At 38.0% G+C, this 25,782-nt stretch overlaps 1 protein-coding gene across 1 annotated transcript in view; it reads right to left on the bottom strand.

Moving 5' to 3' along the window:
• The window catches only part of WDR25 (WD repeat domain 25), a 67,313-nt gene extending 49,979 nt beyond the window's left edge, over positions 1-17,334 (bottom strand). Inside the window, exon 1 of the mRNA XM_075712709.1 lies at positions 16,580-17,334. Within this exon, the coding sequence (XP_075568824.1) occupies positions 16,580-17,287 (708 nt within the window). The 5' untranslated portion in view covers positions 17,288-17,334. The remainder of the gene's footprint in view (positions 1-16,579) is intronic.
• Between the last annotated feature and the right edge of the window lie 8,448 nt (positions 17,335-25,782).

Below are 25,782 nucleotides of genomic sequence, written 5' to 3'. Positions count from 1 at the left end.
CCAGGCTCTGTGCTGAGATACCCAAAAGCAGATTTCTCATCAGTCCTTACAAAGAAAAGAGGAGGGTCCTGCATGTATAATGGTGGGAAGAAAATTAAGCAATAAGTGTTATTTTGCTTCAACCCATTTGACATAGCAGACTTATGGGTGAAAGCTTTTTGACATTCAGAACATTACCATTCAGTTAGAATGGGTCTATAATGTTCTCCAAATACTTAAAATCAAAACCTGTTAGTTGTGAAAAGCTTGTTTTCTCCAAGTCATTCTACAACTGAAAAATTATTATTGGGAAGTTTCCCCAATGAAGTGCTTACCACTTCCAACACTATTTTCACATAACACGTTGAAGACCCTTCCACAATCAGATCCATATTATTATTTCGGCTTCCTATCACTCAGCTGCTTCTCCATCTGTGTTGCCATCACTAAAATACTTTTACCACTCCAAACAATATTCATCACTTCCTTGGTTATGCCTTCATGTACCTGCAGTTATCTTCACTCCCACTGCACAAAGCACAGATAATTAGTTTAATTAATCTTCATGACTGTTTCTAAAATTTAGTAGCTTTTCTTGCTGTTCTCTGAATTAGCTTAAAATTCGTGTCCGAGAATTCAAACATCTGTTTAGCATGTTGTAAGTGCTGTCACAAATTAAAAACTTCGTTGTAAAGCATTTAATATACTTTACAGAAAAAGTTTATTATGAAATACAAGTTATACATTATTACCAGGATTTCAGTGGGCACCTCATTCACACAGATGAATGAAGTGTGCAGGCAAAGAGAATATCCAGTCTGTAAGTATGACTAATTGACAACAGAAGTTTTATGTTAATTTAAAGCTCTTTTATATATATAAAAAAATATATATTTTAATATATATATACACACACAAGCACATGTAAAGTGTGCTGCTGCAAACAAGGAGACTATCATAATTGAAGAAAGATTTATTTTTTAAGGGAAAAAGCTTGAAGGGAATCCTTTGACATTTCAATTAAGTTTCTACATGAAAGGCAGAGAAGAAAGATGGAACAAGGAAGCTGGAAACTAGAACACAGGGAAGATTTTCTAGGATTTATGAGGGGTTTTTTTGGTTGCAATGTAAGCTATCTTGGGTTGTATAATGCTCTTTGCCAAGAAAAGCCATCCTTACAGAGAGAAAAACATACTGAGCATAGGCACTATGACTGAAAAAAACCCTTCTGGTATTATCTTAAGCCATATTTCTTTAGCTGAAGATGTCAACACACCTTTGTAACAACTCATGATGGATCTAGACTGCCAGTCTAATTTGCTACTGCTTCTCTCTTCTTATCCTGCTTAAAAAAAAATAAATCAATCAACTGCTTGCTTTTTTTAAAAAGAAAGAAAATAGTATATACAGCATGGTTCAGATGTTAAAAGCACTGCCCAGGTGTACCGGAGCAAACGGAATGGAATAACTGATTCTCCATGCAGCAACGCTCAAGGTAAAAAGTACAGAGGGCCTAAGCAACAGTTACACTTTAAGAATGAGTTAAGTAAAATCTGTTTTTTGTACTGCTAAACCTTTAGAAGCAAAGTAAAATTTTCACAGTGGGTAAGAAATTCCAGAAACATAAGTACTACCTTGAGTAATTATTGTTAATTAACTAGCAATGAGGCACTATTTCCAAATGTGACATTTAAAGCACATAATGTGATTGTGAATATTCACAAAGATAATTAAGTTCATCTGCTTCAAGTCCTTGATTTCAGCACATCTGAAAACACCTCTTAAACTATCATTAGACCTGTAATCAAGTATTTTGTTGCTCAGGAAAATTGGATACCTTTGCTTACCTGCTAATATAGTGATATGTGTTCAAATACAAGTGCATGGCTTTTGTTAAGAAACTCTCCTTCAGGCAAAAGCTGAGAAAAAACACACTTTGTTTTCTCAGAAGAGACAGTTAAAAATAAATTCCTCACACCATCAGATGGAAACAAACAAAAAAAAATGACTGAACTTCCTTAACTGAACTCAAGATCCCAAGACTGACATGGGGGATACTGCCTTGAAAGTATTCATCATCAAGCCAGGGGTACCACTACTGTGCATACTAAGGTTATTATCCACATTAGGTTGTATACTTTCTTCCATCTTATTTACAGCTAAGTCAAATTCATTACAAAAAGAACTCAACCAAATTACAGGGATGAAATACAATCTATAATGCAAAAATGTGAAAAATCAGAAAGTGCATTGGCATGATTCTGTTGGGGAAAAAAGTTACAACTATTACTGTCTTCAGAGAAGGAAGGAGGCTTTGATCATCAACACTGATCTTGGTCTTGACCAAGACTTCTTGGAGAAATAAACCCTGAATATAGGAAAAAACTGACCCCAAGAACAGGGTCTCAAAACAGTCATGCCTTGGTATTTTATCCTTTATTCTTCTAAGAGTAAAGAAAGCTTCTTTCCACTAGAAAAGAGATTGATGAATAACATGCTCCAAGATGGAGAAGAACCATTTAGGCAGCATTCCAAGATACAATAGATTAAGTTTACTCTGTTGCTCTCCAATTATTTGACACATAGGATTTTTAATCAGTCAAACTAACAGTGTGAATAATTGCATGTTATAAGGATGTCCTACTGGTCTGTATCTCTCAACCTAGTTTGACTAGCAGTTTTACTCTCTACCTGAAGAGTCTCTCCTGATGGAAGTTCTGTCAAGAATTATGTTTGGAGAGAAAAATAAGGTGAAATCTTTCTAAAAAAAAAGAAAAATAAAATGTTCTGAAAAAGCGCGTAGCGCCAAGAGACTCCTGACCTTGTCTAAAAGACAGTTCCTGCTGCTGCTTAGCTGTGTAAGTGCATATTTACTGTTCTGCTTCAAAGGTGCATCGCAAGCACTGGAAATGCCGACTGCCCGGAGAACAGAGAAGGGTATGAGACGCTCCATGCTGCAGGTCATTAACCCCCAAGTCCATACCCTGCTTATAACAGCAGCCGGCTAGACTTTGCCTGGGAGGATGTCATCCTCCAAGAAAGCATTGGTCCTTTTCTCATCAGTGAAAGGACAGTACCTGACCCCAAACAGCACACACATCTCAAGACTCCCACTTCCAGGTTTGGGAAGAACTTCCTCAAGAGATTTACATGTTACCCACCCTGTCCAATATCTGTTTTCTTAAGCTGCAAATGGACTGAGAAAGCAAGAAAAAAAATGTTTATAAAGTCTCTGGAGATTAACAACAGTGAGAATTAAGACCATGTTGCTGTACTCCTACACACTTTTATCTGAACTTGTGAACCAAACTAGTCAATAAAATCACAACTGAAGTTCTCCAACAAGTGCTCAAGGCACGTTTCAGAAAAAAACAACCTTCTCAGTCTTATCAAAAAAAAGAAATACAGTGGAGGACTAAAACTGAGCATAGATCTTTCTTGTCCCTCTCTTTATTCTGTGTAAGAACACAAAAAATACTGTTGAAACACTTTCTTGCAGTCAAAATTCAGTAACAGTGACTTTTGGAAAGTTTCATGAGAATTACTTCTGTTCCCATATAAAGTGGTCAGCAGAATAAAATGGGCAGTGGGAGGTTACATTACACTAACATTACTGAATGTAAATGGTTAGCCTAAAGCAAGCCAGGTTGCCAAACAGGCATTAATTGAAGGCCAGCTGCCATAGTACATGTCCTCAAAGGTACCGCAGATTTTACCCCCCCAAAGCAGCTGGGCACTCTCCAAGAGGTACTGCTTTTTAGAACAATACAACCAGGGAACAGCAGGAATAAATAAGAAGCAAAACTATGTTGTTAGTATTGTTCTCCTATTTTATTTCTGTGGAAGTATGACAAGACAATGCCTTTTGACATTTCAGGGGAATAAATGTCTATGTTTCAGATGCTCATCGCTGAATTTACAGCAAATTAAGAGGGAAGCAACATTTTAAAACATGTTTTTCAACTGAATTCATCTGCTCTACAGAGATAGTATGATGGCATTAGACCATATACATCATAACCTAACATGTAGATTACACATGCTATTTTCTCAAACCATTTTAAAATCCAAATGAAATACTCTGAATTACTGCAGAGATTTATACAAAAGGAGCCTAGAATTTAACACCCTATGTATTACGCAGTCCAAATGAAGCATCACAAATTCTCAACCAAAATATCCAATATGAGTTACAAGAACAGTTGAGGCAAATCAGACCAAACAGTAAGATGCATACAGTCAGAGACTTCATCTGATATTTTAGTCATCTGTACCAATCAATCTTTTTAGCTAATTCCCACTATTTGCAAAAGAGGTATGCTTACCAAGTGCTGAATAATAAGGCAAGCTGCCAAGGGAAGGAAAACAAAAAGGAAAAACAGAAAAAGAAAAAAAAAAAAGAGAGAGAGAGAAAAAAGATAACTACCTATTAAAAAAAAAAAAAGTATTTTTTACTCTGAAGACAAGCAACCTTTACATCACAAGCAAAGCTCACAAAAAGGCAATTTGTAACTAAGTATATATATCCAGTAAAGGATACTTAAAATCACTGGTTACCAGCCACTCTATCCTTCTCAACAGCAAAGTGTTTCTGCCATCAATTGCTACCTTGTTCTTTATCGTGCAGAAAGATTCTGGGATAATCACGCCTGAAGCTAATCACAAATTCTCCATAAACCATTGACTCTAAGGAAGACGTTCATACAGATCACATTTTCAGCCAGCTAAAAGTTATGAGCGTGACTAGGTTTTTCTTACCTACAAAATAGCAATTGTACATTCATGCTGGGCAGACAGTGCAAGAGAAGTAACTTCCCACACACACCAAAATAAAGGGAAGAATTCCCACCTATTTTGAAGTTAACCTTCAAGTGTTTTGTGACTAATCATTGTAATATGGCTAACCCTGTGGATGTACCTCAAATGGTAAGTTCCTGGAAAATGAAGAAATGAAAAGAAGTTACAATATACTTATAAATCAGTTAGTGATTTAGGCTAGGATTTGTTGTACAATATGAAAAATGGGAATTATTTTAGCAGAAGGTGAAGCCAAGTATGGCAGAGATGCTTAAATCCCCACCCCAGTTGTATACTACATATACTAACATTCTGGCTTGAGAAACAGAATACACAAAAAATTTACTTCAGATAAATTATCTACTTCGTACACAGTATAAGGTATATTTGGGATGACATGGTTAAAGCAAAGCAGTCTGATGCACATATTCAAGTAATTCAACAGAAACCAATAAATAATGACAGGTAGCTGTTAAGAATTACTTTAAAACCACTAAATTTTCTACTGCTGAACCTATATGGGAGAAGAACAACATGGCATAAATTTGGCAGTTTCTCATCGACTTCACAGTGTAATAAGTGTGTTAAGAATGATATAAACGTGTTCAGAACACCTAAAAGCACAATCACAGTAGTGGTTACTAGTAGTTAGTATTCATGCCCAAAAAACACTTCAGCAATCAATATCTTACCAGCAGGCAAAGGAGAAGTTCCAATGTATTACAACTCCCCAGGAGATAATTAGCTAAATTACTATAGCCATTTATTAAATAATCTGATTTTCCCTTCACTTCTATATATCATATTCATTAGCATCAATCATTTCCCCAAGTCCCATACATTTATGCTCTATTAAAAGCGGGGATTCCTCATAAGTGTTTTAACACCTCAATTTCAGACTTACAGCACTTTGGAGACAAATTGTGTCCTCAGTTCCTGCAGATAACTAAGGACTGGATGGATGCATACACAAAAACATATCCCACAGCTACTTGCATCCCACAGACTTTGAACATCCACTACTAGAGTAAGAAACACTGTTCTGTTCAGAACATAAGTACGGTCTTAGCAACTGTACACCCCAGCTTCTGAAATGCTGTATCTATTTGCTGTTAGCTAATGACTTATTTCTGAAAACAAGAGGGAGAAGACCAACACTGACCAACTCTTTTAAGTTGTTTGGGTTTGTTTTTTTTTTTCCTTAAGCTTCAGTTAAACAGTGGCTAATCAAAATTCAGAACATATCTATTTGTACTGTACTTCAATATTATCGTACTTTTTTAATATAAAATTGTGAATCAGCTAAGGCCACTCATGTGGCTTGATATTGATATATGTACATATATCAAATCAGATAACCATCTCTTCAATTCATACAGTCAATAAAAAAAAATAAGCACAAACACAACAAATTAAAAGGAGCAATTTAAGCTGTGTCATTCTTGCACATTATCCACCTGGAGAACTTGACACAGCAGGGACAACAGCTACGGACAAGCTCGGCCAACCCAACCATCAGATGGGTGGTGGCTGTTCTCCAGCACAACACAGCCAGATACACCGTAAGTAGGTGCACGACTGGCAACGTTTGTGCAATAGCACAGAGTAACACAATCTATTGCTACAACAGTTCTAAAAATAGTGGTAAACAGTTGTACTTAAGGACAAATTTCTATCTGTAAGAAATAACCTAATCCAAATTTATGGGCAAATTCTGTCCCATTCCCAATATTAACTAGGTGGCTTTCTTATTTTAAGAAGTAGTTATTGCAGCCTTATGGCCCACACTGATTTGAAGTAATATCTAACTATGAGGGGCAGTATACAGTTTGTGATTTAGAACAGCTATCTGAAAACCTGAACTTTAATGAATCTTGCATTCATTTATCGGTGAGCCTGGACAAGTAACATTTTCTTTACAACTCTTCATTCTTTCAATTAGAAAATAAATTATTATTCCCAAGGCTATTGACAATGTTAATAACTGAGGGGGGGGAAGGGATGAAAAATCCTAGGCTATGGAACATATGCTATGGAACATATAGATGCAGTCCTAAACCCACAGATGCCAGTGACATAACCCAGTCTTAAACATGAGCAGAACTAGGTATTTAATTATGAAAATAAACTATTAATTATGTCAAGCAGCTATGTGTTTTGCTGGCAATGAGGACATTCATAACTAGCACTATTTCAACACTAGCAAGCAGAGTAAGATTGAACTACCTAATTAATTTTAATTTCTTTTGCATTGTTAACATAGTGCTAGCTTTAACATATCTGACAAGCTTTAACGTGTTTATAATGACTATGTCATCCCTAACAGCCATCCTTTCCATAGAGAACCAGCTGTGCCCCTTCCTCAGTATATAACAATATACAATTCCAGCCAGCGGTCACAATGCTCAGAATGAGAAAAATTCTTTTAATGAGGAAATTGTAATCTGGAAAAAGACAAGAAGACTAGAGAACAGGACAAATTCCAAAATCTGCCTTCAGAAAGCGAGGTGTTACACAGTTGGCACATATACAACATATAAGCACATGCAGTCTTTACTATCTGTCATGCCCAATATCTTTAATCTATTAACCAACTGAAACATTTGAGAAAGGTGGAGTTTCTATAACTACATTTTTAGATGTGTCCTAGACGAAAATCGGCAGGTTTATTTAAATAAATAAATTAATACATAAGTAGCCTCCACAAGCACACTGACGGTAAAGCTCAGTCACAATATCCCAACCAGCCGGTCAGCCAGCACGTATGTACTGGAAGAGCAATCAAACGCAGTTCCAGACTAGACATAAAATGCTTTTTCTTTGAAGAGGGAGGATTACTGCAATGAAACATGGTATGTATGATAAAGGACAGTAAGTCATTAGTTCCATAGTAGTGAAGCAACTTCTCTAAAGAACAAGGGGTTTTTTAATGTTTCTTTCCCTTTTAATTTAAAGGGAATCTATAACTAACAGTTGTCTTTATAGCATAAATATACAGCAAATGTCATTAAAGTTCTTTCTATCAGGCTTCATCTAAAGATCAAGTGTCAACAATCTTTGGTACACTCACTGATATTATGACCTTAAAGATACAGCTATTTCACACATGCTAAAAATAAAATCTGCTTTAAAAAAGCAAGGACATGAACATCCTGGAAAGAATTGAAACTTCAGGCAAATTGTTTCTACTCCTGATGCTGGATAAATCCTACACAAGTAATCTCTCTCCAGAACCTGAAAAAGTAGAGCAAAGCTTCTCAAAAATTTGTTTCCTTGACGACATCGACAGATCAAGAGAGGTAAGGAATCGAAGTCATAAGATGCCTTGTAGCTTTGTTAGCAGATTTTTTAAAATATATATATATAGGAGCATGTGAGATGCATCTATAAAACTAGACTTCTAGAAAAGAAGCAGTTAGACTGGTGTTATTTATATTTTTAAACAGCAAAAATATTCAGAAATTCTCAACTGTTAAAAAAGATTGAGATACTCCCATAATGTATCACAGTCACTTAAGAACTTAAAACTACTCTAGCTCACTCTTTTCCAAGCACCAAAATCTTGACTTTTGCACCAGCAATCTTACTGAAACATCCAGGAGGGGGATAACACCGTCATACATTTCTCCAATCTCAGGTGACTTTCTGACGTTAGACCACACAGCAGCTGCCCACAGAGATCCTACGCAAAATTGGAGGCCTTAATTTATGACATTATCAGTTAGGCTTCATTAGAGACACTACTTCATTGACATCTCTAGCCCTGACTTTTTCTTCCCTAGCAGGCTGGCTATGCTGGGGGAGGACAAGGTTGCTTATTTCTCTGCTACAGGCTACTTCAGAGACACTTAGGAAACAGCTGGAAGAGTTCTCAGTAGAAAGGGAGTGCAGATTTCGGCCATTCAGGACAGATAAACGCTTAATATTCTTGATATTTCTGTAAGTAATGACACAAGTAACCAAAACACTTTTTAGGTAACATGAGGAAACAGAATCCTTTCTTCCACACCATTGTTAAGGATATCCAAAAGTCACTCTCCGTCCTTTTGGATTTCCACACCACGAAAGGTTTGTGAAATAACACTGCCACAACAGCCATGTACCTCATGCATCTCACTTGTGGCCACTTTGCACCTATTGATCAATGTCAACCAAATTTCACAGAGGTCTCCGTATTTTTCCTTCAAGGCTTAATCAAGCTAAGCAGCTGAATAAAAGCAAAAGATACTGCAGAAGCCCCAAAGGAGAGAGAAATTGAAGAGGATCTACAGCCAACCTCAAGATACCGTGAGGCTCCACTAACTCTACTGCTCTTGCAAGAACTTTATTTTCTGTATTTTTCTTTAAATAATTCCCAGTTTTGGGGGGAAACACATGTATATTAGCTGTGCCAAGAAATGTCCATCTTCTCCTGCTCTTCTCCCCAATAGCCACATCCTCTAGCATGGCCATAAGGCAGTCAAAAATGCTTTGCAAGACCACTTGGGGCACTACTCTAGTAGTCTTTAAGAAGATTCTAATTCAGGAGACATTTCCAAGTGTAAAGAAAAACTAATGCCCTTACAGAACTGAAAACCTAACCCAGAAGCTGAGAGGTTCACTGCATTTTTGCCCCTTTTTTTTAAATGTCTCTTTTCACACAAGTGTTAAGATAAATTCTAATCCAAAGCAGCACTGAATTTAGTTCTTGTTAGCGAAGAAGGAAAGAAAACAATGGCCTATCAAACAGCATAGAGATTAGGATGGTGCTATTTATACTCAAAGAAACATACTCCTTTGAAAAAATCCTCTGAGGCACAAGAGTGTGTCAACTACTAAGAACATAATAAAAATTATACAAGTCATCGCCAGCTGTGGCTTCTGAGAAAGTGAACAAAGGCATTACAAGGATTCCTGTTTCCTTGACAACAGCATTGCTGGAAACAAGAAAATAATTAAAAAAATACATCTCTGTGTAACAGTGAGCTCTAAACGTATCTAGGTATTAACCTACCAAATGTGGAACAACCCTTACCCGCACATACCTTTGGGATGAAGAGACCAAAATCCACTACCTTCATGAACTGTTCTTTGCTGACTTGTGTCAATGGTTTTTGCAGAACAATTGTGTGAGAGCTAGCTATTACATTGTGACCTGTATTATCATCTAGGCATAAGCACAGTCAGAAGCTTTCATTGATGGTCAAGCACATTCCTTCCTGCATGATGTTCCTTTTCTTAAAGTAAGCATTATGGAGAATACTTCTCTTTGAAGCGTATGAAATAATTTTGTTAGAAAAAGATCAAGGTGTAAAAAGAAGCCCTTTCAGCACTCAGGAAACTGGTATTACTGTGTATATATCTATCAAATAACAAGTGTACTTCCATCTTAATAATCAGCAAGCTTAAAGTCCTTGGAAAAAATATACATAGTTCTAAATACACAAGGGAAGGTGGTCAGAACAAGGCATCATAAAGAAAAGTCAGCTTCAGTATTTCAGAATAGCCTATTTAGTAGCCTCTTCAACAACAGCCTCTTCAACAAGAAAATGACAATGCTTTTTTCACATGTTTAGGTAAGCAGCACACAGTCTCCAGAATCTGAGCATTTTCTTGCCACTTCCAAGACAATGGGGAGAACTTGTTGTTATTTTTAAAATACAGTATTAAAAGCATACCAACATCAGACAGGTCTTTTTTAAAATGTTTCAGTTGAAGTGGAATACATGTATTAAATAGGATGACTCCCCAAATTCTTGTCTTATGCATCAGCTACAGTTAAAAGAGCACTGCCACAATTAGATTTTAAATATGAATTGCGATACTTTTGGTACTAGCAGCATGATACCTAATGCTGTTTAGTGAACAGTTTGAATCTAGCCTAGCAGCAACAGGGCTAGAGCCATTTGACAGCTACACATGAGTTTATAGGAAATATGCTGGCAGCTTAAATTCATTCCTTCAGAAACAGACATGCATGTGACAGAACAACAAGAAACACTGCCTATTTCAAGTGCATTGTGTGCAGAATGGTTGAAACCAGAAACGTTATTGTTACTGAGGCAGGAGTAACAGCAGTATCTAGGAAATCTGTATTGCTACCATCAGTGCTACACACATTACAGGGATGAATGGAGGCTATCATGTTCCATCGCCTTCACTCTGATACAACAGCATCAAGAATAACAAATTCCTGGAATATACTACTATGCTATCTTTCTCCTAACGAACACACGGCCACAAGAGAATAAAAGGTTTTGAAAATATGAATAAAAATGGTATTTCTTGTAGTACTTGATACACTCCAGGAAGCAAAATCTGTACATTACATTTGACCAGTATGAGTAATATACCACTCTAGATCTAATGATCACAAGAGAGTCTCATAACTGGAGAAGTATCTGGAAGAGATCTCTTGAGGTAGCAAGTTACAAAGATGAACTGCTTTGGAGCTCAGAAATCCCCTGACTTAAAAACAAGCAGAGACCAGAAGAGGACTTAAAGGTGCCATAAACCTTTGACTTTTTCTCTAGGCATCTACTTACGGACTCTACTAGAGACTGGCCACTGGGCTAGACAGAGCATTGCTCTGAACCAGTACGGCTGTTCTTCTGTTCTTAATCATGAGCAGCAGGCAACACCTCTGTTCAACAGGCTGACGTTATTAAACTAATTTTAAAAACTTTTACTTTCTTTGTATAAATTCAGCTGTGCCTAAATGGAGATACAATTCAAATAGGCAAATAGGGAACAAAATGCATAAGAAAAACTTCCAACAACATGTTACAACACAAGTCATCCCATCAAAGTGCTATTAATATAGATTTTGCATACCGAAGAATCACAGTACTTTCTTCCCTTGATCCTGTTCATCAATGGAGGGTGAAAGTGCTGAAAATGAAGAAATACTTTGCAACAAATAGAACACCTGCTGTGATGCTCTAAATAGAAAACCAGGAACACAGAATTAAAAGTTTACAGATGATTATATAAAGATGTTACCTTGAGTTAATCTTAAGACAAAAATAGGAAATACAGAATAATGATTATGAGAGGCTTGAAGTTATGAACAATTGTTAAAAAGCTAACTCCAGCACAAGTAACTAGTGAAAATGTTTACATCTCTGTGGCTGTATTCAGTTAGTTACAAGATCTTCCAAATAAAAGACACTAACAATGTGAATGTCATACAGTGGTTTCTGCAATTGGTAAACATCTCTTTCAAGAGACAACTTTTTATCTACCCTGCTACCTAAGGTAAACAGCTGTATTCGGTGGTAACCTGTGATTTTGGATTCTATATTTGGGGTTCTAAACTAGAAATACCTAAATAAGGTCTGATGTTCAGAAAGTGTTGAATATCCACACTCTAGAAACTAAGCAGCTTTAATAACAGTGCTGAGTCTCAAAATTTATGCAAAAAATACTAGACAAGATATTCTAATCACACTGTTTTGCTGTTTAAGTACGCAAAACTGAAAATGGCAGTAGTAGCCTAAATTTCATTTACAGCAGCTATTCAAATAGAAGGTAGAGAAGTGTTAGCCAAAGAAAACAAATTTAATCAGTTCAGACAATCATGTTTCACAATCTTTAAAATACATACTTAAACTAGAAACATAAGCCACTGATAACACAGTTCGAATGTAATGGTGAAGAAGAGCACTGCCACAGTAAGAGCTCCCAACAGTACTTTCCCCAACTTGAATCAGGTTTCCTGCCCCTTTCTCCAGCTACCTAGGCTGGAAGTACTATCATCTTCCCCCTCCAACAGGGAAGGTCAAAATCCTAAGAAAATAGAGGGTAAAAGACTTGCCTAAACCTAAGTGCTTCCCCCCGCCCCCTTACAAATTTAAAATTTAGCATGAAATATTCTTCTATTAATGCTCCAGATTTGAAGAACTGTGGGTAATTAATCTGCAATATGTATCACTTCCCATAGGAGATTCTATCTTACTTTCTGGTCCCTATGAAGTTTTCTTATACATTTTGCAACACATGCATAAACTTTTAATTTTGGTCTTTCAACACACAACATGGAGGCAAAATTAAAGTCTTCCAGTCTCTAGAGGCACAGGTTAGTTACCATCCCCTTTCTAAAATGCTGAGGAGCCCCATCTGCTGGTAGGAGTGTTACTCTAGAGAATTACACCCCTGAGCTGATAACTAATTTTTTTCAACCTTACCACTTGAAAATCATTTAGTTTTTTTTTTTTTTTTTAAATGCAGCCACACACAAAAAAATTAAGAACAAATATTTGTAATGAAAAATATTAAATCTTCTGAAACAGTGCATTCATTCCTAAATATGCAACATATTTATACAAACTGCTTCAGATGATCTTTCCGGACACTAGGCTGCTCTTCAGTCAGCACAAACTGGAAATATCAACTCATTTTTTGCGAACATTTGAATATTACTTACACTGATTCATAAAGAAGATGGTAAAATGCATGTTGGTTAATCTGGGAGAACATAAAAGGAAGACTGTTCTTTTCCCCTGATTTAAACAGGATACACACACACACACTTAAAAAGTAAGAAACGACATAATCAGTTCTATATATACATTATAGATATATCCCTGTGCAATATGGACAATTTAGTCACAGTAATTTAGAAGGGAATAAAGAAATTAAGATCACTAAATTAAGATAACTAAACCCAGTATTTCTTCCTTCTCCATGCCCCCCCCCAAAAAAACCCCACCCACCCATCCCCCCCGCCCCCCCCAAAAAAAAAACCAACCACCTCCTTTCCCAGAAAGGGAAATTCTTCATTTGTGATGAAAAATTTTAGAGGAAAATACTTAAGCACATAAGAACAGATAAAAGACGTAAAACTGTTTGGGTAAATACTACAAAAATTGCATACATTTAAACACAACTTAAACTACCACAGTCAGTCAGATCTGCTTAGACAGAACTCTCAACTCTGACAAATCTCCACTAATATTGGACTCTTCAAAAGATAAATCTATAGGCTGAATGTAAGGACTGAATCCAAGATATCTACATGTAAAAATATTCAGTCACAGTTATTCGCATGGCTGTCTGAAAGTACAGAGTTTTGAGGCTCTGGATTGCCTACTCTCTCTGATCATACCGCGATTTTAGGCTTCTGACTGCGCTTTGAGTTTTATCCAAATCAAATGTTCAAAGTAAATAGCACAAACATCCTGAGTGTCTGCATATTCCCATAAGAAGGAAAGAGAGCATGCTTCCACTGCCTGGATTTAAACTAGCAATTCCAAGCAGGTGTTTTTGCAAGAAAACAACAAAAAAGGTAAGCTGTGGGAAGCTCAGGATCAGAAAAAAAAATAGTACATCTACATCTGCATTTTCAATCAGTTGTTTTATGCTTACACCAGAAAATGGAGAACTTCAGGCAATGGTAGACAGCCAAAAAATCCCCAGAAAATAAACTACTGCTGTCATAGTCGTTAGAGATTTATGGGCTCATGACCCTAGAAAGTTAAGTGAAATTAGTTTCATAACATCGTCAATACTTAATCTAACCGTGCCCTCTACTGGCCTGAAAGGTACTTGTGTAAAGGTGCAAACTAAAGATGCTACTGCTCATACCATTACAGTCTTCAATTTAATTATCAAATAACAGTAAGAAGCATTCATAGGTATATCTCTACAGGCTACCTTCCAAAATACGGAAGTGTGTTTTAATATACTTTGTAACAGTTACATTATTACTTTATTAAACTTTTAGACTCACATGCTCTGAAGTGTTGCCAACATTAACCTACTCTATTTACATTGAATTTCCATGGTCTGGGGCACTTAAAGCAATTAGATTTCTTCAAAAACCAGCTTTACTGGTAAAGACTGCTTCCAATCAGGGGTGGTAACACTACTTTAGAAAAACAAAGTAATCTTTCTTTCTGCTTAGAAGATAAAACAGGCTATTATTTCCATTTTTTAATAATTTTACATTGCAATAACAACTTTGATTTTAGATTGTTTTAGCAAATTTAACACATCCATAATTCCACTCATCAGTAAAATGAGGCTCTGGGATAGTAAACAAACATTAAGCATATGGTGTGACAGTTTAAGACAAAAAGTCAAATTCAGACATATTGAAGTCAGAAGTGCATATAGTCTTGCACAATCCAAATTTAAATTGCTGCTTACCAAAAACATCCATCAGTACTTTTTGCATATCTTAGTCTTTTCCTTCTAAGTCCATTCTTCAAGTAGCAGCCAAGATTTAACTTACTCAATATATTAAAGAACACTTGCAAAGAACAAAGGTACTTTCTTCCTCCATCTAATCTTCAAGACAAAGATGTAAAAAAAGCTTGGAAAAGAAGATGAAGGAGGAATTACCCACAGTTCAAAGTATTCAGACTTTGATGGTGTGATAGGTTATGCTGACTACAGAACCAGTTATTATAACTTAAGAGGATAAAAAATAAGCATTGAGAGGAGTAAATTTTATTAATGCTATAGATCTGGGGTTTTCTCTTCTGTGAGCATCAGTGCTTTAATAGACATTAGGAGAAAAAAGCAAAAACTCTGTCCAAGATTCAAGAATATCACTGCTTCAAAGATGCAAAGTCAGCACATATTTCACAAGGCCCCATGGCAAAACTGGGGAAAGAGGAAAGGAAAGAAAAAAAAATGTTCTAAGATAAGACAAATCATAGAAAAGCCAAACTAAATGAAATTCAATTCCCCACTACAAATTAAACAGCAAAAGAGTAAAAAAGCCAAAACAAAAAAAAACACCCACAAAAAACCACCTCAATTTGAATTAGAGAATTTAAGAATATTTTTTCCTACCTGAAATCGGAATTCAAACCCAGTTTGAAAGTTCCCTCCTCTCATTTGTTTTTAGAAGCATGCTGATACAAAGGGTGTTCTTCTTGCCTCTTTACTTAAGCCCTAAATTTTAGAACCAAGTTTTAAAATAATTGTACCTGCTATGTTAAATACACATGAGATACAATAAAGCATGCCAGCCACCAAAAAAGACACTTTCTGTGCACTCTTATCAAAACTATATTCTTGTGTAAAACCACTTCTGAAGACTATTATTTGAACCCAGATGTGGCAATAGCCTTATATGTGGGAAAGCATACACATAAAATATTTTTATTACACATTGTTAAAAGTAAGACTCATTGGACTGACTAAATTAACAAACAAAGAACTGAAGCCAAATTCACTAAAGCTAGAAGGAAAATACATTTTAAATATTGAGCAATTAACCCTTGAAACAAACTTAAAATGGGAAGACTCCTTAGATCATGACAGGACACCTTTCTGGGATGACAGGACACCTGCCACACTAGGTTAGATGAAAAATCCATCTGACCTGACATACCCTCCTCCAGCAGCAGTCACTTAGGCTTGAAAGAAAGGTAAAGTTCCTCAAAATATTATTCCAGTGTTGGCAGTCAGTTGTTTAATGATGTAAGGCAGAATCTGTATCCAGACCATAGTGCTTATGACCATTGTGACATTAAAGCAGGAAATAATGAAAGCCTAGCATTAATACAGATTACAAGAAAATACCTAGTACAAATCTAACTTCTTAAGCTAAAATCTAAAACACTGATATGCCTAATATAAAAAAACCCCACAGTCCAAAACAATGGTGCTGACTGTAGGTACAGTGAAGGAGTAGGCTGCAGGTCCATAACAGGGCCTTGTACTGCAAAGCATCTCCTTGAATTCTGAATACTTTGGAACTGTGGAACTGTTAAATACACACAAGCGAGGACGTTATTCCCAGAAGATCATTATTCAATATGGTATTTTTAAGTTTGATGATTGGGCCACAAAGCATCTTGTTTTACATTACCTTGATTGTTCTATCCATAGAAGCCGAGAGAAGCATGTGACTTCGTTCTTGTACAGGACACCACTGGATTTCATTAACAGGGCCGCTGTGTTTAGACATGTAAAATATTAAGCTTTTGGGGACTTCAGTTAATTTATACTTGGATCCCAAATATGGTTTAATTAATTCAGAGATCTTTCTCGATCCTGATATGCTTAGCTTAACATCACAATCTGAGCTCGCTCTCTGATCAGATTCTTTTTTTTCAGGTATACTGGAATTTTCTTGACGCAACCTTTTAGGGATATATGGTCTAATTCCTTTTAAGGCAGTAGTACTGTCTTTATGTATTCTTTTCTGGGAAATGCCATTTCCAGAGTTTGTTGAAGAGCTTGATGTCTGTTTGTAGTTTTTGTAGGACATACATAATGAGGTATGGCCAGAGTATGCTCTCCTACAGTAAGGAGATGTCAAATCAGTGTTGTTATTCTGTGCATAATACTCAGGGGGATCTTCACAAATAGTGCTTGTGCCAGAACTGTCAGTGTTCTCAGTAGGCTGCATTTCATATGTAGATTTTGTACCCATACTACCAGGTGCAAAGTACTGAACACCATCCACAGAAGAACTTGGAAGGCTTGTTTGGCTGCTAGAAGCATTGGGGACTTCAGTCTTTTCAGTTTCTGCCTCAGAGTCTGAATCATCGTAAGCAACCAGTGACGAACTCATTATGGCTAGACACAGCAGACTCCAGAAATCTCAGTGCTGGAATCCTCCAAAATGATGATCTACAATAAAGAATTGGTTATTCAGAGCACAATTTATTACGGAGTCTACAATCTGAGCAACTTAAGGATATATATATGCTTTTCTTAAAAAAGAAAAAAATATCCGTAACTTTTATTCCAATTTATTAATGGAATTTATTCCTCTATTATAACACATCTGTACATTCAATTATGCAAGACCATTTGCCTCCAAGCACTTTGCGTACATTTTTAATGCACTGCAGAGATGCATTTGCATACCACAAAACATTGAAAATGAGCATTAAAAGGAAAACAAACTTGCAACATAAGCACTGCAAATCACTTTAACCTTACTTGCAGTAGCACTTCCCCACACACACATAAGAGTAATTAATTATGCAGTGTTTTGGTATGTACATTTATAAGAATACAAATACTACAACTATTTTGGAGCCAGTCTAATAATATCTACTTCTTAACAGTACAGATGACATGAAAGAAGTATGAAGGGGTTCAACTGGCAACTAAAAAAGTAAATACATTTTTGACCCATTCAGCAGTCTTGCAGTATAAAGAAGTTTTCCAACGATATCCACAGAGCAAGTTCCACACAGCCTTTAGTTTTACAAAACAGGCTTATGCCAGAAGCTACATTGAATTCACTGTTTGCATTTACTTACAGAAAAATAAGAGCACAGATACCTTGTTTACTGTGGAATACTGTTTCAAAGTGTTTTTCAAAGAAATCCCATGCTGAGACTGCATATGTAACATGCTGAATAACTCACCACCATAACGATCCCACCAAGCATCTTCCAAAAATTTGGACAGAGCATGTGGAGTGTATATATATATATGTATGTATATATACTCCACTATATGTGGAGTATAGGGTTAACTACATTCAAACAAGTGATATGTCTGCAAAAATAATCTTTCAAACTCTGCCGTTTATAGTCAAAAAGTACTGCTGTCCTTCAAGTGCTAAGATTGATTAAATGGGACATTTTATTCCTGCTTTGTTTCTTTCCCAGTTGTTAGCAGTCACATGCTAAAGTGATTTAACCAACAACACTTTCATATCAGCTGCTGAAATTCTTTGTTTAGGTCAGTGAAGAAGCTGCCCTCAAAAGCAGCGTGATTAAAATGAGAATGCCGTATGGAAGTCGGTATCCATGTAAGCATTTGAAGACCTGATGCCACAAATGTAGGTCCTACAAATACTACTGCAGGAGTACTACACTGGAACTTGTAAAGATTACTCATTTAACTTCAGAATTAGATCTATTTGAATTAAAGCAAGCATGTCTCATTTAACCCTCAGAAGTGTTACATTACAGGCTATGGTCTGTATTCTGTAATGAAGTTTCCAAGCACAGATACAGAAGACAGGTTCCTACTAAGACATATGCATTCATCCCCACAGATCCTTTCGAAGACAAGTGATCAAGATGTTTAACTGGAACAAGGTGACTAACATTTTAGCACATAAAAGCACCAAGATCTCCCTCTAGAGGACATTTTGTCTTTATCTGAAGTTTATGACACCTATAAGTGAGAGCAACTAAGAGGAAGGAAAATTTTTTTTTTTTTTAATAATACAGCTTCAGTTATTAAAATGGCATTTCACTTAAACAGTGTCAAGGAAAGAAATTAAGTATTGTTTCAGGAAAACTTAACTAACAATTCAATTTGAAAACAGTAAATTGACCTTTTTTAGCAGTAAACTGAAACCTCTTATCAAATAAATAGTAACTTTAAAGGAGTGCACTAGAATAATTGCAACAAGTGTTACTATTTGTATTGCATTGCTGAAAACAGGCCCCAGCCAAAATGCATCATGTTCAAAGAACAAATACAGTAAGAAGTTGACCTCTGGCTGAAAGCTATAAATGAAAATACACAAGTAGATTAGGTTAGACTTTCAAAGTTACTTTGCTTTTAACACAAAAAAAATTAAGCTGAGATTCAGAGGTAAGTGCAAGACGGTGCCTTGCACACGCCAGGTTAAAAAGGTTTCCTATGGGATACTGGAAAGAAACTGCCCCATTATATTTGGTCAGCATAAATCCATCCCATCACACACATCACCCATAAGCCTTAGTATTTTTGTTAAAACCAAGCATCTCTGTCATCTTAAGACTTCCCATTCAACTTCTGTTTTTAAAGAAACACCAGCCCAAAGTTTCTAAGGCTGCCCTAACTAAAGAAAAATGCAGGGAAAAAAAACACAATGTACTTCATGGGAAACATACTGTAACTAGACTGTGAATTTATTAACGATATGATTTTGAATGGAGTTAAGTCCAGTTGGCGACCGGTCACAAGCGGTGCTCCCCAGGGCTCTGCTTTGGGGCCAGCCTTGTTTAATATCTTTACCGATGATCTCAATGAGGGGATTGAGTGCACCCTCAGTAAGTTTGCAGATGACACCAAACTGGGTGGGAGTGCCGATCTGCTGGAGGGTAGGATGGCCCTGCAGAGGGACCTGGACAGGCTGGATCGATGGGCTGAGGCCAACTGTATGAGGTTTAACAAGGCCAAGTGCCGGGTCCTGCACTTGGGTCACAACAACCCCATGCAACGCTACAGGCTTGGGGAAGAATGGCTGGAAAGCTGCCTGGCCGAAAAGGACCTGGGGGTGTTGGTAGACAGCTGGCTGAACATGAGCCAGCAGTGTGCCCAGGTGGCCAAGAAGGCCAACAGCATCCTGGCTTGCATCAGGAATAGCGTGGCCAGCAGGAGCAGGGAGGTGATTGTCCCCCTGTACTCGGCTCTGGTGAGGCCGCACCTGGAATACTGTGTCCAGCTTTGGGCCCCTCAATACAAGAAAGACATTGAGGTGCTGGAGCATGTTCAGAGAAGGGCAACAAGGCTGGTGAAGGGTCTGGAGCACAGGCCTTATGAGGAGCAGCTGAGGGAACTGGGGTTGTTTAGCCTGGAGGAGGCTGAGGGGAGACCTTATCGCTCTCTACAGCTACCTGAAAGGAGGTTGGAGTGAGGTGGGTGTTGGTCTCTTCTCCCAAGTAGTTAGCAATAGGACAAGAGGAAATGGGCTCAAGCTGCGCCAGGGGAGGTTTAGATTGGATATTAGGAGAAATTTCTTTACGGAAAGGGTGGTCAAGAATTGGAACAGGCTGCCCCGAGAGGTGGTGGGGTCACCATCCCTGGAAGTGTTCAAAAAACGGGTAGATGTGGCACTTGGGGACATGGTTTAGTCTAGTCTACCCTTGATTGGTTTAGAGTAGACTTGGTAGTGTAGGTTAATGGTTGGACTGGATGATCTTAAAGGTCTTTTCCAACCTAAACGATTCTATGATTCTATGATTTACAACGTACGAAGCTAGGAGGGGGACTTGCAGAACTTTTGTTTTTCTTGTACACGACTGATTTATCTGTACGCATTAAACCAAAGAGCGTTAAATTTGACACGCACACCACCACACGCCCGCTAAGCGACCGTAAGTATCAACACACGTTAGACATAAAAGCCGAGGGCGGTCTCCGGCGGACCCCGGCACCGAGGCCGTTTCCTTCCCCCCTCCCCCGGCACCGGAGCCGCTGCTGCTCCCCATACACGCGCACTCTCCCCTCACCCCCCGAAGCCACTCGTGGGGCCACCTCCACCTCGGCGCCATTACCGCTTCCCCCACGGAGCCCGCCCCGGCCCAGCAGCGGTGCCGCCCCTACCCCGCCCCGCCGGTACCTGCGGCGCACAGCCGCCGCCAGCAGCGCAGCCCGGAACTCACTAGCCGGCCCGTGGCGGCTCCGGGCTTAAAAGCGCGCCGGGTGGAAACAAGTCTCTCCGCTGGAACAGTTCCGTGTGTCACGGTCCTCCCGCAGGGGCCGCGCGTTGGGAAGGGCAGGAGTCAGGCCGCAGCTCCCTGGGCGCGCGGGAGCCCTTCTTCCAGTGCTGCGGACAGCGTGGAGGACGCTTCCTTGGGCTGGTGACCGTAGGCGGAGGGAGGGCTGGGGGAAACAATGGTTCCGGTGGTATGCGTTTCCTAGCCGGGAGGTGTGAGTGTCGTGCCGGTTGGGGGGGTGATGCAATGGCAGTGACAGAGGAGCGGTGAGGAGAGTCGAGCCGGGTCGGGTTGGGCCGGGCATGGCATGGGGCCTCGGTGAGAGACCCCGGTGGGCGGGAGAGGGGCTCACTGGGCGGCTATTGCCGGCCCCGTGGCCAGTGCGGGGCGCTGGGAGCGAGGGTCTCTGCTGGGCTCATTTCCTCTCCCTTTGCGAGGCGTCGATGCTCTTGAGGGCTTTTTCCTCCACTCCATGCGGGGCTGCAGCCCCCCTGGCTACACGGTTAATGCGTCGAGAGAGAAAGCTCTTTTCCCTGGGAAACGGGGTGGGGGGTGGGAGGGGAGTCCTGGCCGCTGGAAAATGTGGTCCAGCCCAGGGGGGGCAGAGCTGGCGTTGCTCTGCCCAGGCATGCGTGTGGTAGGGAAGTGTTGCAGGGCTCCAGGGTTAGAAACATTAGCTTGCTGGTTAATTTTATGCATAACTGTTCCTGCACAAGAGTTTAGCTTGTAACAGCTGTAGCATAGTAAAGATTCATATTGGACTTTCTTCAGATGAGAGTGGGCATATGATCATCTCAGGGAATCGTCTTGCACACTTTTATTGTATTTTCCTACATAAGTTGATGATTACCATGACTGGGAAGGTAGGTTTGCTATCAAATGCTGCCTGTGTTGGAGTACTTCTCACGGCATGTTTCATATGACATCTGTGTGCATACTACCTGCTTTCATTTAATTTTTTGTTTCATTTCCAGGAGGCAAAATGGTTTTCAGGAACAGAAGTGCTGTTAGACTTAAATATTTTTTCATTTGTTCATGAAAATTTTTTCGGGACTTTTGTATTACTGTTGTCTTTGGAAGTCTTGATGTACCTTTGTGCAATGTTTGTCATGAAAGGGCTCTTCTTAACATAATGTGAAACTCTGTTCTTTAATTCTCAGGTCTCTAACTTACCAGATCAGATAGCAAACAATTAAAATGATTGCAGATCTGTGATTATCATCCAATGGGAAAGAGAGGAGAATACAGTTGTCTTCTGATAGCTATGCCAAGGATTATTTTTGACCTTTAGCTCGTGACGATGTTATACTCTGTAACAGTCCCAAGAGCAGTACCCATTACAAGTTGCCATGCATTGAGTAGATAGAAAAGCCACATGATTTTTGGCTCTCAAGTTCACACTGTGTAACTGAGGCTTTTAAGTTCATCTTAGACTCTGGTCCTAAATGTCCTAGTAGTCCATTCTCAAGTTCCCATGTATCATTTTTTTCCTCCAAATCTGTTTGCATATGCTATCTATTGTGTCTGGGACTGTTAGTTTTCATAATATCAATAAGAAAGCAAGAAGAAATGTCCAGATAAAATGCAGAATATCCAGTCATTTCTTTTAAACAGTTCACAATTGCATTTATGAATTGCAAAAGATAAAGACCTATGTTCCATATTACTCAATTCCTGGCTTGAATTCTACCAGCAAACAGGGACCGTACTGAGGTAAATGGAGATAAGTTTTAGGCAGCAGTCAATGTCTTTTGCATTCTATAATCGTAATATCCTCATCTCTTGTTGCAGTGACTAGATTACTTTTGCTACTTCTTCATGAAAATGCACCTTCATTTGGGATTCTTTGCTCAGCTTAAATCCGTAATATTCCAAAAATTTCCAAGTCTTTCTGTTATACTGCTTTTCAATATGTGTGCTCAATCTCAGCTGTGACAGTTCAGCCTTTCCGAATGGAGGCAATCCGTCGGGAAGAAAGTATGTTCAGGAATTAAGTTAAAACACCAAGCCACAATTTGTTCTACACCAAAGAATAATCTTGTTTACCTTTTTCCATTTTGTAAAATTTGAAGCCAGTAAATATAACTGACATATTCCTACAGAAAGGATGTGTATTAATCTTCATAAACATTTTCTAATTTGAATTTCCTCTATATACTTTCTTTTCCAGTTAAATATCTTGTGCCCGTGAAAAAGAGGAAAATACTAGTATCCAAATAAAAGAATGTAAGTAAATTGTAGGAATACATCAGAGAATTGTTTGATATGCTTCAAATTACCTCCATAAAATAACACTGTCAAACTGCAAATAATCAAGCTTGAAGGGATCGAGATTAGGTTAAAAACTTAAGTATTACTGATAATACATTAGTCTTATTTTAGTCTATGTAATCTAAGTATGGTATCAGTGTTAATAGGCTAAGCGAATTAAATTAGCAAGTGGATATATACACTTCTCAGCTTTCTCAGGGCATTCAACTGAAGCTGAAATCTGGGAATATTTCAGCTGTCTGACAAACAAAGCCTTAATGATAGATATGTTTTGGTAACCAGCAAGTTACCAAAGCAACCTTCTTAAGTTTCTAGGCAGGTGAAGGCTTTTTACAGTGGCAGTTTAAATACATGCTATGTAAATATAACCAAGGTTGCGATTAGGCTGATTATTTTGTAGAAGAAAGGCTTTGAAATACTGCTGAACAGCTAATGCAATTATTATATGCTTTTGTTTCTTCTTTTTTAATTCTGCGAAAATGGAGCCAAATGAACTTTTTTTTTTTAATAGCTTTTATGGTTCACTTCAGTTACTGTGTATCTTGTAAACTCAATCTATTCATGCTTCATGCATAGCAATGGATTAATAATATTCTATGGAGTCTCTCCAGAGAGACATAATCCTTTGCAAGTCAGTGGGACTTTACATGGGCACAGAGTTCTTCCTTCATGGACATGGGCACGGCATGACAGAGAATGCTTAGAGTGAATGCTGTGTTTCCAACACACCACTGTTTGCAACTCAGTATGAAGTTAATTTGCTCTTCCAACTTGCATTGCATTTGTCACTATCACATCCGAATACAGTGCATGTAAAATAAGCATCAGCTGGTGATTTAAGATGACATCACTTTCCTCAAGAAAAAAAGTGATACAATAGCTTGCATGATTGCATAAATCAACCACACCAGATTGTGAGGCAGCATTTCACAACCCTGGCCAAGTTGCAATGATAGTTTTCATGGAAAATTTACTTTTCCTTTTTCCACTCCTGTCATTAGGATCTGCACTGTTACCTCATTTTAACAACCTCAGGGTTTATGAAATTCTTTTATAATTCTCTATATGCTTCTCTGTGTACCTTGTTATTGTGGTATGTTCATCCCAAAGGGATTCATTTGAGATAGTTGCTGTTTCACTTACAATGTTGTTTTTCGACAGATGGTGTCCTCCTTACCCTTTTTTAACACTTATTTTCTTCTATGTAAATATGGCAAGCTCACTATAACCAGAACCATAATGGTTTTAAAACTCTCTTCCCATATCAAGTTAATGCTTGTTTATCCTCAGTTCTGAATATTTAAACAGCATGATGCTTAAATTTTTTTAAAAAAAAGACTCGGAGCATATGTAATTCTAAAGACGTCATCATTTTGTACAGAGAGCTACTGAGCATGAATAATTTTTGAAAATAAGGTATTCTGCCTTTGCAGTTGAAATGAGTTTTCACTCATGGTAGGTTGATTCCTGGATTTCTTAGACATAAATAAAACTATTTTTATATCAGAGATTATCTGAAGATAATGTATCAGGTAATATTAGAAAAATTAGAGGAAGAAGTTGCTGTGCCACCTTTATGGGTGGCATATGTAGTAAAGTATGAGTTAAAGTTAACTCAATGCAATCGTGTTACAGGAGTTTCCTGTCTTGGAAATTACTGGAGTTGTTCAGTGTGTTCATTAAAATTAAGTACAGCAGAGCTTATTTATAACATTTTAGATTATATCTGATGAGACAAAGATTGACATACTTCTGATGTAGAGTCAAAATTATTTTAATGCATTTGATAACAGAAACCGTATGCTTACTTAACATTTTAACATCATTATTTAACTTTCCATACTTTCTGTGTTAGTGTACTGTAAACTATGCAGTTGTAGTTTTCCAAAGTCTTGGCTGCTGTTAATTAATAGACTGCTAAGAAACTTTCAGATTTTATGTTATTGTTAATATATACAATGTTAGAGGTGTTAGCCTGGGAGAGAAGCCCGTTTGTGGAAGCATGGGTGCGCTCTGTGCTAGGAAGCTCCAGTGATCGTGGTATATGTTGGCCATAGGAAGACTGCTGTGTTGTTGTTCTCTGCCATCTCATCATCTTAAGCCATCTCCTAGGGTTATTTTTCCTACATACCGCTGAGAAACAAATAGTACCTTGAATTTACAGCCTATTGCTTAGCCAAGCATTGATTGTTCTTTAGAAAGCAGTGTTTCTCACTAATGATCAGTGTGTTTTGTAACCTTTGGAGGAAAGCAGTAAAGAAGATGACTAAGCTTTTCTCTTGTATATGTTTCTTTGGGCTGAAGTACTATATTATATATATTAAGACAAAATTCCATATGATAGTTATAAAAATCTCATTACCATTCAGAATATGACAGGGTATCAAGAAGTACAAAAACA

This window comes from Pelecanus crispus, chromosome 6 (assembly GCF_030463565.1).
Source record: "Pelecanus crispus isolate bPelCri1 chromosome 6, bPelCri1.pri, whole genome shotgun sequence".
Classification (NCBI taxonomy): domain Eukaryota; kingdom Metazoa; phylum Chordata; class Aves; order Pelecaniformes; family Pelecanidae; genus Pelecanus; species Pelecanus crispus.
The sequence above is the reverse complement of the archived record's forward strand: the minus strand, read 5'-3'. Positions and strand labels throughout refer to the sequence as shown.